Source organism: Vanessa tameamea, chromosome 9 (genome assembly GCF_037043105.1).
Source record: "Vanessa tameamea isolate UH-Manoa-2023 chromosome 9, ilVanTame1 primary haplotype, whole genome shotgun sequence".
Taxonomy (NCBI): domain Eukaryota; kingdom Metazoa; phylum Arthropoda; class Insecta; order Lepidoptera; family Nymphalidae; genus Vanessa; species Vanessa tameamea.
Window position 1 is genome coordinate 6,811,978 of NC_087317.1, and position 15,682 is coordinate 6,827,659.

General features: G+C 29.6%; 1 protein-coding gene across 1 annotated transcript in view; it reads right to left on the minus strand.

Moving 5' to 3' along the window:
- LOC113395051 (serine-rich adhesin for platelets) overlaps window positions 1–15,682 on the minus strand; it is a 29,181-nt gene that overhangs the window by 5,566 nt on the left and 7,933 nt on the right. Inside the window, exons 2-3 of the mRNA XM_064215797.1 lie at window positions 276–406; window positions 9–187 (exon numbers count right to left, since the gene is read on the minus strand). Coding sequence (XP_064071867.1) covers window positions 9–187; window positions 276–357 — 261 coding nt within the window. The 5' untranslated portion in view covers window positions 358–406. The remainder of the gene's footprint in view (window positions 1–8; window positions 188–275; window positions 407–15,682) is intronic.

The following is a 15,682-nucleotide window of genomic DNA, read 5'->3' on the forward strand; positions in this document are numbered from 1 at the left end:
GTATGTACTTTGAAAACAGTATATTTTTCTTTAAAAGATTTTGTGCACCGATAGAATACAGTGCAATCGACTGGGTCAGCTTTAAAGCCCTCTTCCAAGCATAAAATTGGATTTGGTTTTGCTCCTGAATAAAGTTTCACAATACGTCCATTGACACGTCCTTTGCGTTCTTCAGCGCTACTAGTTTCTGTAAAGTTTACAATAAAATAAAGTCATCAAATCAACGAATTTATTAGTTAACCGCAATTTCAGTAATACATTAAGATATAACGTACCATTTGTATTCGATTTTATCGTCTCGATAAGTGCCAAGAGCACTATTAAAGTTGAACAAAATCCTTCCATAGATGTGTTCATTTTTAAAGAGATTGTAGGCTAGTTACTGGAAATTCTTCATTCCGTTCAACTAAAATAAAAAAATAAAAAATTAGTTTCGAAAAAATTCTTAAATAACATTTATTAAAGATCTAATTTTTTATAGATCTTCTTTATTTAAACATACAGACTTTAAATTCACCCTGATTAGGATTATAAAGAGATTATATAGAGTTGAATTTGTCGGTCCAGAGGACTTTTTAAAAAAAGGAAGCAACTCTTCTTTCAGCATCCTCTTCGCAAATAACGTGCACAGGATTAAAATGATAAGACAGGATTAAAATGATAATACAAAATATCTTAATTGTAACTTAGCTACTGAACTGTTTATGTATCTAAATTTAATTTTAAATTTTATAGTTAAGTGAATAAGTAAGTTTTTTTACATTGGTTATTATTTAAAATCTATTTTGTGGGAATTTTAAAGAGCGACCTTTAGTACGAATTGGGTCATGTTGGAATACGAATTTCCACCAGCGTCCTTTCTGATCATTTTATTTCGGTTGCTTTGAAATAAATTCCTAGTTTTTATACATTTTCGGAAAGCTAATTAAACGATTATGTTTTTAAAATAATCTGCAGAACAAGTTTCATAATGTTTTTTTTGTTTTTCAGGCATATTTGAGGGAAAAAAATGAAAAAGAAATAATATCGATTTCCGTCTCGCATTTTTAAATTTGGACCGATAATTATTGTTTAAATATTGAAAAATATCCAGTGTTTAATCGGTTTTATAAATCAGAAGAAAAAAGTATATTTTAATCGAAACTTTTTTTAAATTAATTTTTTGTAGTTGCATCTTTGACTTATTTTGAAAAAATCTAAAAAACGTGATAACTCAAAAATGGTTCACTTTTGCATCATGCATATGGGGGTTAAAATTATCGCAAATAGTTACCCCTATCACCTCCTAACGGGAATACGTCGAATTACCAATAACCCTGTATATATATATATATATGTGATATGCGCTTAATAATTCGACAAAAAGTCTATGCTAAGGTCTTGAGGTGAAGATTGCTCATCATATAAAACATGTAAAAAAGTATAAAATACATGCAGACATAATAGTATTAATATTATTAACGCAATTACACTCCGGCTGATTTTTTTCACTAAGAAAATAAGCATAGATATTCGGTGAATATTACGAGTCAAATCATGATTATTACTGTTAATCGCAGTTTTTAATTGTGTCGTTTTTTAATTTAAAATAGATAGGCAGGTCAAATGGACTGTACTTCTACGCCAATGCGCCCCCAAACTTGGAAACTAAAATGTTTGATCCTGCGCCTGTAATTTCACCATAGCGTTGCAGAACTATCGATAGTTTGACTATCGAAAACTATTCAAGATATCGATAGTAATATCGATAGTATCGTTTTGATCAATACTATTAATAGTATTGCTAGCTCTCTGTAAGCAATACTATTGGTAGCAGCGATACTATTTATACTATCGATAGTATCGATACTATCGATAGTGTTGACACGTGACAATACTATCAATAGACTATTGATACTATCGCTAACAACTGAACTATCCATAGTTTATCTATAGTCTATCGATAGTGGACTATCCATATGCAACATTGTTTCACCAGCTCACTCACCCAATACAATGAAACACAAAAATGTTCAGTATCGCTTTTTGGTGGATGAGATACACTCATAGCTACCTAGTACCTTGCACAAGGTTTACACAAAGCCATGTCACCAACAGTTTTGAATTGTACTTGAATTGTTTTTAATTCAGTAGAACGATTATGTATCAATACATTTAAATTGAATTCATATATTGGGCATCATGTATAATTTCCACTTTGAGTTATCGTTTCTCACTTAACTTGGAAAACAAAATGAATCTAAATTTAAATTTTTTAATTTAAAAATGTATAGGTACAGCATAAATATGATATAAAGCTCTTATTTTAATAATATATTATTTATTTTAAAAAAACCTCCTTCCAAGATTTGAAATTGTCGATTAATTTATATAATAAGAATAGACATTGATAAAATATATACATTTATACCAATGACCAATGAATATGACACGAAACGGCATGAAGTAGATGAAAATCTGCTTTTAAACTAGTGTCAAAATGAACCATCCAGCAAAAAGGTAAGCTTGAAAGACAAATGTATTTTTTTTAATTAAAATGAATTGGTACAACACGACAAGACCTACGAACAAGCTATGCAAATCATATAGCTTTATATAAACTCGAATGACCACTCAAACTATTTATTATTTTGCCTGTAGGTACAAAATGTGTTAATATATTTTTTAATTGAAACTTCTTCGTCCTGAATAACTAATACATGCATAACTGAATCGATCAAAAAATACTAATCAGTAAAAATGCAGTATAATTATAATAATATGATGTTCCAAATGCAAAAACTATTGATTTTCTTTGGAATGTCTCAAGAACCTTTTTTTTTTAAATTTAATAGACTGTAACAAATTCAATATTTTAGACCAGAAACATATAAATGAAAGATATTATGCTAATAATTATGTCTTTATATTTTTGATTTGTTTAGTTTAAATATTGTTTTAATTTAAATTGATTTACATTATTTTTACTCATATCAATAAAAACTCATTGAAAATATGGAACCGAACAATCTCAGCGCAACCTTGGCAGAATAAAAAAAAAAACAAAAAAAAAAATTGTATCTCTGACTAGTATAAATAATATCTGCTCAAACAATAATAGCGTGCTCAAAATGACAGCTGTCATTTTTCGATGCATTTTAATTGCGAAACGTGATTAAAGTAATAATTTCCTCTGAATCATTGATCATAAACATGTATACATCGTGATATCTTTGAAAACATCGCCACTTTGATTTTTGCGTGATCATACATTATTTACAATATTTTGTAATTACGTAATATATAAACAACACATTTTAATATATTTATTAATACAAGACTATCCTAAATGTGAATTGGCCTAATATATTATTGATGTGAGCAATGAGAAATTCACAAAATATTGGTAAAAAATATGGTCAATAATATAGCGTAAAAACACTTCTATTTAAAAAAAAATTATATTTACAACCTGTATGGTATACACGACTGGACAAACGCGTCGTTATCTATTAAATAAAATAATATTAATATTATTTTAGTATTTATTATAAAAATATGGGAGATTTATATGAAAAGGAACTTTTCTGATGTGTACAAACAAATTGACCAAATTTCGAAATTTATTTTTTGAGCGCACGCGACAGTATGTTTATAGTTATATTCACCGAGTTGACTATTTAAATAACATCGTGGTGTCACAAAAGCTAAGAAAAATGGCGTTGAGATTCGCTAACATCAAGGGATTTTCTTACTTCTTACTTATCGCATTCTCAGTAATTTCTCGGATATTATTCTAAAGGTCACATGTGAACAACCAGCCAGTCTTTATAAGAGCAAATCAACGCACCTAGTTCATTGCCTCGAATAATTACTGGTTGATGTTTTAAAAAAACCCAGAAGGAACAGGCTGGGACGGTACCATTTTTTTGTTGACACATTGTTTCCCAAGGCGTCCTAGCGTGTAAAACTAATTATTCTCTGTATTCAAATTTTATAATGTACTCGTACGCTTGTTCACACCATGAACGTAATATAATTTTACGACCATTTAATTGTTTCGACCGATTCAAAGACTATGGCAAAAAATATTTTTTCTAAACATAAATTCAAGTGTCCATTCAATAAATTTTGTAAGCACTATTTCTTCCCCTTATATGTAGGTATTAACATCTTTTATCTTTTATAATATTATAAAGAGGTAAAAGAGCCCAGTTGACCTAGTTGTTAGAACGCGTGCATCTTAACCGATGATTTCGGGTTCAACCCAGGCAAGCACCACTGAATTTTCATATATATGTGCTTAATTTGTGTTTATAATTCATCTCGTGCTCGGCGGTGAAGGAAAACATCGTGAGGAAACCTGCATATGTCTAAATTCAACGAAATTCTGCCACATGTGTATTCCACCAACATTGGAGCAGCGTGGTGGAATATGCTCCAAAAACCTTCCCCTCAAAGGGAGAGTAGGCCTTAGCCCAGCAGTGGTAAATTTACAGGCTGTTAATGTAAAAGAGGTAAAATATATGTTTGTATGTAGGCGGTAATCTTCGGAACTAAAGATCTAATTCCAACATTTTTTTCAGTGGTAGAAAGCTACATCATTCCTAAATGCTTTAGGGTAAATTATATTTGTGAATCAATTGCACCCCCCATGCGAAGTCGGGGTGGGTCACTAGGCTATAATATGTTGCACAATATAATTATTGTTGAAGCGAATTTGTGTTGTAACATCCTCTGTAAAAGGTTTTTTATTATGAACTAAAGTCTTTGATTTTCCTGTAAAAATCTAGAGAAATTAACTGTTACTGCTCATGAGCAATTTAATCTTCCTATAAGCATTTTAAGCTGAAATAGTATCACACGTATGTATGCACTGTCAAATGTTCAGAATATATTTCTGTAGTCTCCCTCAATAACAATATTATTTTTAGAAACAAATATTTCATGCAACAAACTGATTTTAAATTCGAGTTTTTGTATTGCAAATGGATATAATGATATTACTTTGTTAGTTATTTACCTTTAAATGAAATTCTATTTTACTTTCTTCATCTAATTTCTCAACTTTAATTTATTTCATTGTATAGCATTCGCGTATACCGTTTCTATACAATAGGGTAATATATACCGCTTAAAAAGAAACATGACTACCGATTGTGTAATATGCCAAAATATTAATCTCACAGCGGGCGAACTAACATGTCCCCAAAGAAAATGATAAAAGGTAAACAATTATTAAAACAAAACGGTGTGTATTCATAATGCTCACAGCACAGACATAACGGACGTTTTAAAGTCATAAATAGTTAACTATAAAAACACCATCAGATACATTCAATCTTCGGGCTATTTAAATATGATTCCTACTGGTTTACATATTTTATCAAAATTCCATTTGTCATCTATTAATTAATCCATAAAATATAATTTGATTCATCCGTTTGATATTAATCTACCAGAAAAAATACTTCTTATATTTATAATGACGGTACATATCTTTCCTATGACGTTAAAAATATTTACGGCTAAATAATAACACTATTAAATATACTAAATGAGTAAATTATCAACAAAAAATCTCTTTTAATAAAGAAAGAAACAAAAACGTATTTACTTTTAAATTTAGCGCGCTCCCTTTAAAAACAAAACAAAAATTGAGCTCGGTGCTTATTTATAGCTTAAGGTGACGTATGGACTCGTTAAAGATATTCAAGGCCTCTTGAGAGTAAAATTGCATAAGTCGAAAGCCACACTTTATTGCGACTCGTTGAAGGGTGCAGGTGAAACAGGTTCGAGAAGATTCCCTTTCCAGCGGTGGTGAGAACTGCATTCTTGTGGTTAGTGTCTGATTGAGGTGATACAGGTTACAGGGAATAACTGGAATGTATAAAACAATAATATTCTTGCTCATCAATATATAAAGGCGGGAGTGAAACAGCAGATGATAGCAGAGTGCGTTTGTCGTCCAATGATGATTGTTAAGTAACCATCCTAAGGGAATCCTGCAGTAAAAATAATTCATTTTGAAAATATATATTTTTTAATTTTTTTGTCTATGAGTTATTAATACATATTATTTACGTAAAAAGGTAAGTAATTAATTTTAAAAGAAAATAAAAATTACCATAAAAATTCAGGTTTTTTTTTTCGAGGAGCAAAAAATAGTAGGTATAGCATTAATAACACGTGAAAAAGATAGATTTCATGGCAATATTACGAAAACACTTATTATATTTCTTATTTTAATAAAGAAAGTTTTCAGTGTTGTTTCGCCTTGTAAACATATTATCCAATGGACATAAAAAAATACAATATGATAAATTCATGCAAATATACAAATAAAGTATACATAGCATATATTAGATGAGAGTGATATACTGGTATGGTACTATATATATATTAAACAAATTTTTAATCCGGCTTCTTAAGTTAACGCCTGTTTTGCGCTGGAGAAAACGAAAATATATAAAAAAACCCTCGTATAACCTCGTATGGAGTAGGTATATATATGATATCTACCCTGATTTACACGAGTAGGTATATTAAATAGTTATAAATCTATTTATCATAATTCATTGATAAGTCACAGCACTTTTGCTGTGTTTAATAATATTGTTGCTGATGTTTAATAATTGCAAATTATACGCTCATAGCGTAAGAGTTTATTAAAAATTGCAAATAAGCCGTAACTTTTGCTTACTTCATTAACTAATTTAAAAAAAGGAGGAGGTTCTCAAATTGTGTGTATATATTTGGTTCTCAAGTATGTTCGAGTATAAGATTTTTATTTATGAACCGATTTTGATAATTATTTTTGTGTAGGGTTCAGTAAAGCTTCGAGGTGGTCCCATGACCCATATCAATTTCATTCATAATGGACATTGTTACGTTTTTATTTAAGACTTTTATATTTAGCCATTTCTTTTGGAAAAACATATTTTATTCAATTAAACTAATAAAAAAAATCCTTATCATATTAAATGCAAATATAGTTTTAAATATTTAAATTGCATGAAAAATAAAAACTTTTGAAACTTAGTAAGAGCGATCAGTAATTGCGAAGATGATAATATTTAAACGCAGAAAAAGAAGCGCAAATCTATCTTTAAGATGCACCTTGTGGGTAGGCTTTCTAGGCGAGGCCACGGATCGTGGTTACATTTAAAAAATATATATCTCAGCCTGATCCTTAATTATACTTACGGAGTCTGGCATCTCGTAAGTTATATAACTTAAAATGTAGATAATATAATATTATCATGTATTCTTTTTTCAAATATTTTATTACGTAGTTGAGATAAATATTTTTTTCCTTTTTTTTTAGTAATACGTCATACCATAGCTGTGTAATCATCTCGTCACTGTAGTATGCAAAAGCGATCCTGTGGCGCCGGCTGAAAAGTCGGAGAGGGTACCGCTGGTTTTTTAGTGGGTATTCCGGTGTATTTAGCGCAGTCCTGGGCACCGGCCAGTCCCACATACCCCCACTTTACTGGGGGAAACGCGTAATGCGTTTTTCCAGCGAGAAAAAAAAACAAAACGTTGTATAATCATCTCATTTAATAATAGTTTTGTAGCCCGTTGTAGGTATATCGAGGCGGTAGTCGATCACGCTACAGTGGTCCGACACAAAGTCCGATTGAATGAATACAATAGAATAAAAAATATATTATACCATTAAAGCTTTCCGTTTAAACGAATTATGTATTACACAGATATCTTAATGACATAGAATGGAAGCAATCATCGCATATAATTGTGTATCGCTGATGCTTACACGTTCACGGTCAAGGCTATTCGTTAGTGTATGTTTCGCATTCGTGTAGTAATTGGATAATATCCTACGTATTATTATAAACACGCACACATACATTTCACCGATCGCAATGTTAGTTTTATAGAAAAATAATTGAATATATTATTAAATTATTTTTCTATAAAATAAACTAACGTTTATGGATTGTTAAACTTATATTTACTTAGATTTATAAGATTTTTCTAAAAATCCCATATATGATACTTTTATTTATAAATGTGCACTTTTTAATAATGTTACCAGTTGTAATAGAAAACAGTAAATATTAATAAAATATCATAACTATATTTTAATGCCCAAAGTTAGACGATTTAATAGCTATAAGTTTTGTTAAATTTAAAAATTGGTCTTTCACAATTATAAATTTCTATGTGACAACCTAGGGACCGTTTTCCAACGACGACGTTCTCGGCCGAACTAGGCACACTGAAGATGTACTTAGTCATTAATTAGACTCCCTCTGGTTTGTGTCACGGTAATAATCTTTCCAACTTGATACCGTCAAGGCGTATAAAATCCATCAGTAAAAGACAAAAAAGGATTCACTGACTTATTCCAGAGTAGTCTATGTACATTTTTTATCATAAAACTCTTTACTATGCAACTAACTAGACTTCGGATTAAATAATTTGGATTTGATATCATCAAAGTGGACCGTGTTGTGCAGTAATATTAATTATAAATATTTAGTAAATTTTATAAGATTTAAAAGAGAATACCAATAATTATAAAATGTTAACATTAAATTATATTTTAATACACTTAAAATAGTTTTCTCGTTTAATCTTAACACATTTTGGTAGATTTCTGCACAGCACGGTGGAATATATATGCAAGAATAACAAAACGTTTACAAACAAGCCATTTTTAATTCTATGAATGATAATATTTTAATGATCAGAATATTTTCCACCCGTTTTCATTACTGACATCATTTTGTCATTAAAATATGTACCTATAATGCACTAATTGCATACATAAACAGGTTGAGAATGCTAATGGATGATCTGATTGCTTGGTATACCGGATGAGAATTAATTATTAATTATTGGAAATAATGTTGTTATAGAAACGATAACAAACATTTATATATTTTTTTAAATGAATAGGTTTGTAATTTTCACTCCACCAACCTGCATTGAAGCAGCGTGGTAGTATAAGCTTAATTGTGGGATGTTTACAGGCTGTTACGTTAGATATCAACATTTTTAACTTGTGCATGATTCATATGAATGCAATGGCAATGTTTTTTTTTATTTCTTTAAAACTAAACAACGAACAATCGTACCATCTGAATTTATTACGTATTTAAAATAGATTTTTTTTTTATAAAAAAAGTATAAATTATAAATGTTATATATAATAACAGTTATTATGTTTAATAATTTGAATTTGAATTACTTACTGTCATATTGATTAACATTTTTTAAAAATAGCACGACGTTTAATTCGGCAAAACAAGAGTATTACGATTACTTAGTGTTTTATTTTTTGTGTGTATAAAAAATGCACGTGTGCGGGGAAGCCGAAATAATGACACCTATAAAATCATCTTCCTAGTAATTTTAATCAAGACAAATTTGAACAAAAAGTGGATCTGTATAATAATTCAATTCACGTATTTTTTATATAGGGATTAATTATTATTTTTGGATTTTTAAAGGTAAATTATTAACATAAAATCTTTTGTCTTGTCTATGATTTTATCACATCGAGTACTTAAATACATACATACAGAGAGATAAAACTACCAGTCCGTGCAATTTATTACCCCTATAATTATACAAGGGTGTTTATTTAGAAGTTCATCACTTTGTTTAATATAATTTACTTATAATAATAATAGCAATCATCTTTCGTTAACTGACATAGGTCAAAACACTTCGAATCGTCTTACTTTACCCGGACTAGCTCTAGTGAGTTTTTACTTTTCAAAGGTATTTCCTGAGCAGACGTTGAACGTAATTGAGCTACACATATGCCATCCATTCGCAGTGGAGCAGCGTGGTGGAATATATTCCAGAATTATTCAAAGGGAGATTCAGATCCGATAAAAACTAATTTCCCTTTTTTTTTGTAATAGAGTTCACGGTATAAAATATACGATGAGTGAGTGTTACTTAACTATAATAGTGCTTACCAAGGCCGTTTGTTTTTTACAAGCTTTGTTTATTTAACAGGCAATGTTTGTATATTAGTTTATTTAAATAAAATTGCAAGAATTTCAATAAGAGCCACTTCCTATTTTCCTACTGAGTTGAAATTTAAAAACTGAGATGAAAATATTGGCTGTAGACGAAGGAACTCCTCATCGGTCAACAGCATTGACACGAAATTTCGTATATAAAATGATTTTATTCTCTTAATTTATTTGATAGTTCGTCGAGAAGGATGATAAGTGATTCTTTTGTGTTGGTGGCTAGATATTTGTTGTCTTGTTTGCTCTTGTATTAAGTTTTCGAAACATCGTATCAAATATTTTAGCCTTTGAATTCCATAAAGTGAGAGATTGTTCGATAAGATAGACTAAAAACGATACGAAATTACTAATACGAGTCGAACCAGATGAACAAATTTAAGTAAAATTTTTTTCATAAAATATAATTTATTTTTGTTAAATGAATATTAATATTAATCTAAAATCTAAATAAATTATTTATATTAAATTTTTATATATAACCTTTTTTTATTGAAGTCCGTATTTGCTGTAGTGAAATCGAACAAATTACAAATAAGTCGGTAGATGAAGAAAAGTAATTACAACTCTTTTGTTATCATTAACTCACTTCTACCGAAAACAGACTACTTTGCTTATATTAAAATTTTCTTAATGTGTGTTTATGATATTTAGATTTAGTTATATTAGCGAGTCGCTTTATATTTCGTATAACGTCATCGGAAGAGACTAACGTCTAAGACACAGGCCCGCCTAGTTCAGGCGCCTGTACTCATAAAATAAGTACGTACAGATTGTAAATATTATTCATAAGTTAGATTACTTGGTTTTTTTTTTTTTTTTAAATAAAAATTACTCTAAACTTACCACCACTTAACAAGAAAGACTAGCTACTTTTTACTTTATATCTGAATTGAAGCCTATTATTACGAACTAGGTTTTCTAGCTACTAATTCGTCTTTCGTACCTTGACCCCGCATGCCTGTGTACGATACCAGGATACCGTAATTTTCCCGTCTGGTCACGATTTTCATGCAACGTGTCAATCATTACGCGATGACTTCATAATGTTTACTAATCACATTTAGGTATGAATTAATGCTTGAGAATATTTCGATTTCTAGACGGTATTTTTTTATGAAAGCCGTTATACAGGGTACAATGACCGAGTGTTAAAAAATAGCATAGTGACATTATTTAAAACATAAGAAAAAACCTATTGTTCGAGTCACTAATATATTATAAACTATGAGTGCTTGTGGAGCACCGTTTTACCCGCGTATATTAATATTTTAAAATTACTTGAATTGTTTTTACTGTTGGTCAAGAAGCTAATATTATTAATTTATTATTTTTATCGCATACATTAAACTCAACAAATTCCCAATAAGTGACGCTTACTTAAGCAATAAAAATAAACTACATATACTTATATAAAATATTCGATACAAGTTTTTTTCCTTAATTAGAATCGTCACAACTACTTAAATTATTTTATAAAGATGTTTATAACTTATATTCATTGTAGATGCAATATAAAACCGGTGACGCGCATTTTATACGTATCACAATAAAAACAGCCTTAATAAATCTCAAATTAGGAATGTCTTAAAAGTGACAGTATTATATGACGTTTAAACAATAATGTACTTTTTAAAATTGTACCAGTTATATTTTCATTCGTACGCATGCAATTTTAATGTCTCATAAATAAACAAATGATCGCTACGTCTGCGTAAAATGCAAAAATATAACGAGGCTATTACCAGATGCAAAGCAAATACTTTTTATTACATTCCTGTACCGCCAACGCGTACACTTAACATTTTACAATAATATTATGAACATCCTATTTGCATTTCTATTTATCGTTCACTTACTTAATTATGACTTTGTAAATTCTGTCTGTGAATGACCGTAGATCTGCTGCATTCAATCTCTAATGTATTAGAGTTCAATCAAATAACGGCTTCAAGCTAAAAATCCAATTAAATAAATATGCGTGAAAATTCCCCGACCGATTATTTACGTTATAATATAGCAATTTCAACAAAATTCAATCAAAATATTACTCGTTATGAAGCAGACTTTTGCGAGCACTTTTAGAGGATTAAATTGAATGTAAAGCTGTAACAAAATATTGTCATGTGTAAGACGCGATAAACGATAACAACGATCGTCAAAGGGGCAATAATTGGGTATAGTACGTACTAATACTAACGCCCATTGAACGTCGTATCGACAAATATAGACAGCCAATTCTACTGACTTATTACAGTAAATATACGTTTTAAATTCTATTGCGATCAAACTATACCTCACAACAATTAACCGTAACTTAATCGTAACTGAGGACCAATTATTCTACTTGTTTATATCAGTTACGAAATGGTCACGATTATATTCCGATCCAACTTTGACCGAATTGCAATTAGATCTTTGCGTTCGTAGAATAGTAACACGGATGAACGACTACTATTCCGTTTCGATTCGATTGCGATGAACTGTCAATTTGTTAGTAGAGTTGGGGCAAAGTATCGATTAATGTATGAACAGCATAAATACTTTTTTATTTGTATATAACTAACTTTATCTTATTTTTGTGCCGTATTAGCATTTTCCTTATAAGCTGTCGGCTTTTTCGCTTTGTATCATCTTTTTTTAGTTTGACGATTTTTTTTAAGTTATACTTGGTTTACCCTGCACCCTAGAGTGTTAAAGGGTAGACAACTTATAGATTTGCCAGTCGTGTCTTCCTATATTAGTCGAAATCTATTTTATCGAATGTTACTTTGTTATGGAGTAGTTTTTAGCTTAACACAACCTTATGTTAAAATAATGATAATATAAAGAAAAATATCGATATCTAAAAGTATCTTTACTGTAATGTTAACACAGCAATAATAATAATAGTTATATAAACCTCTTTTAAAAAAGAAGTGAATCAACAATGCAAAAAATATGATAATAATAATATTTCATATTATATAGGCAAACAATCAAACCCATACTTAGAAATATACAGACATAAAAAACTGCATGTTTTTTAATGCCAATACTTTTCTCGTAATCGTTTTAAAATTGTAAAATATTATTTTCCTTTATTGATATTTAAGTTGTTGGTTAGTCCTTATGTCATTTGTATTGAGTTTAAGATGTATTATCAGATTAATATTATTTTTTTTTATGAAAAAATAAAGCTTAAATTTAGAAATATTTATTTTAAAGTCAATTTTAATATGAGCAATTTTTGCTTATTACAATTTGAAAGGTCAACAACCTACAAATTATTTCACATAATACGGTTTACAAATTGTCAACCGTTTTCATTTTGTTCATAGTTTAATTTTTCGAACAAACAAGCGTTAAAAATTAGCACTTAACTAACAGTCCATTTAAATTCACTGTTTTAGCAATGTTTAAACAATAGATCAACAGGAATACGCCAATCGAGTAACTAGGTGATAATTATTATACCGTATTCATTCAATGCTTCAAGTTAAAATGCTGAAACATTCTAGATCAATCTAGTGTAGCAACGTTACGGTCCAGGGCAAGAGATATATATCGCGATCTTCCGGTGATTCTAAAACCTTATCAATACTTTAACTTTCTCATTGTTAAATTTTAATGACGCAGTTGTTATAAATCCAATCTACGAGTAGGTCATTGCCGGGCGTTACGTCATGATTTGCTAACGAACACGAAGCCCAGTGGATAGAACCGATTAACCGGTTCAAATTCGGGATCACTACAAATTGTTATAAGTACTAATTAAACTTTATGATGAATTATGACTCACATTGTGCTCGACAATGAAGTAAGCATCGTGAGTCAGATATTATGGGTCTGAATAAATCCCGTCACATTTACGCGTACCAACCCCAAGCGGACAATAACCTTCCGAACTTTTTTCATAAAACGAAAGAATGCTTTTGTTCAGGAGGAGTACGATTATATGCTGTTAATTTGTTAAGCTATTTAATATATCATATTAAGTTAAAAATGACATTATATATACATATAGTTACTGGATTGGCTCTACTTTGTACATATAAGTATTTTTCTAAATCGCTTAAATGCGATAGTGAAAAAAACACAAATAAAATAAAAGTTATACTCGTACATGACAGTTTAATATACATTGATTGTTTATGGACAGAGCTAACCTTTTTTCTCCTAATCTTATAAATAGTTAAGACGTTCTCAGGAGAAATATATTAAGATTTTATTTAGAAACATTTACTTAGCTTAGTTTAGCTCAGCTTACCTCAGCGTATAATCTCTAAACGCTTTATTTTTAAAGGATTCGGTTTAAGAAAAAATGCATTTAATATGAAAATTACGATCTCAGATGCACATCGTAAAACTAAATATGAAATTTTCTCCGAATTCGATTTTTATTTTTTTATGTCATGTTATGAGTTTTACGGCATTTAATTGAACCTCCATTATTATGTTCCCGTCACTGATTCCTCATAAAAAGAAACATCAAATGAAACAATTTATATGTCACATAAAGTTTTATACTGTGTTTTAATTATTATGAAATTTTTAACTTTAAAACTAAACATTGTTTAACACTTTAATCGAGAGGCGCTCTTTTTCTTAATATATTTTTTTTTATTTATCACAATATTCCAATAATAGCCTTTTTAAAACGGAACTTAATTACATATAAATACTTCATTCTAATGTTTATGATTCAATCAACGAAACTCGTGTCCCGTTATCTAATAAGATCTTTAATATATAGAGAATCGATTGGAACAAGTTTTTCTCCCTTTTTCAATAACTTGTATTTTTTTATAGTCAATTTATTTAAATGTTATTTACTTTTAAATTAACACTTTCTGGGACAGTAAACGCCTATAGAAATGATAATAATGAATTATTTAAATGTTGCGTCTATTGTTGTCTTCCCAAAAGTATTAAGGACATTACCTAAACGGATTAAAATAAAAAACAGGAAACCGCCAAACAGCAAAAGTATTGTTGCGTTCCGGTTTATCTTAGCGCGAAAGGTTTGTGGTGCATTGGTGTGATCTAAGCAATGGTTAATATTTCTTACAGCCAATATTTTTGAGCGGTAGTGACCACTTACGATCACGTGCCTACATATTAAATTACAAAAATAGCTTTATATTCAAAGGTTGTTAAAATGCAAGCAGTATTTTCCAGTTAAATTGCAATTCTGATGATCAATATGACGAGGTAAACAGAAGTTATAGACATAACCTTTGATTTATTTGTATGTATCTGTAATACATACATACGCTGAGAACTCTTCACGACAGTTGGCTACGAATTACTCGCACAGTATTAAAATATTACGTTTGGCGAGTGTCTAGCGTAGCTGTCACCCACACTAAGATAATAAAGGGGGCTCATTTTGTTGTAGAATTATCTATTTCAAGGACCAAATATTTTAACTGCTTCTCTCATACATTGGTAAGAGAGACTAGACTGGATTAAATTTTTGGTCCTTTTTCTAGCAAAATTCCGCATTCAGAGATAAAATGTTATTAATACATGTATATATTTTTTCGTACATGTATTTTATTATCATAATCCTTTATATTATTACGTATGTAACCATGTATTAGGATAAAAACAGGAAGTTAATATGTGCTAAAAGCTCTTTTTCGACTTTTATAATGTTGTTATTTTAGAAGATGTTTCAGAAATATATTTTTATTACTAAATCC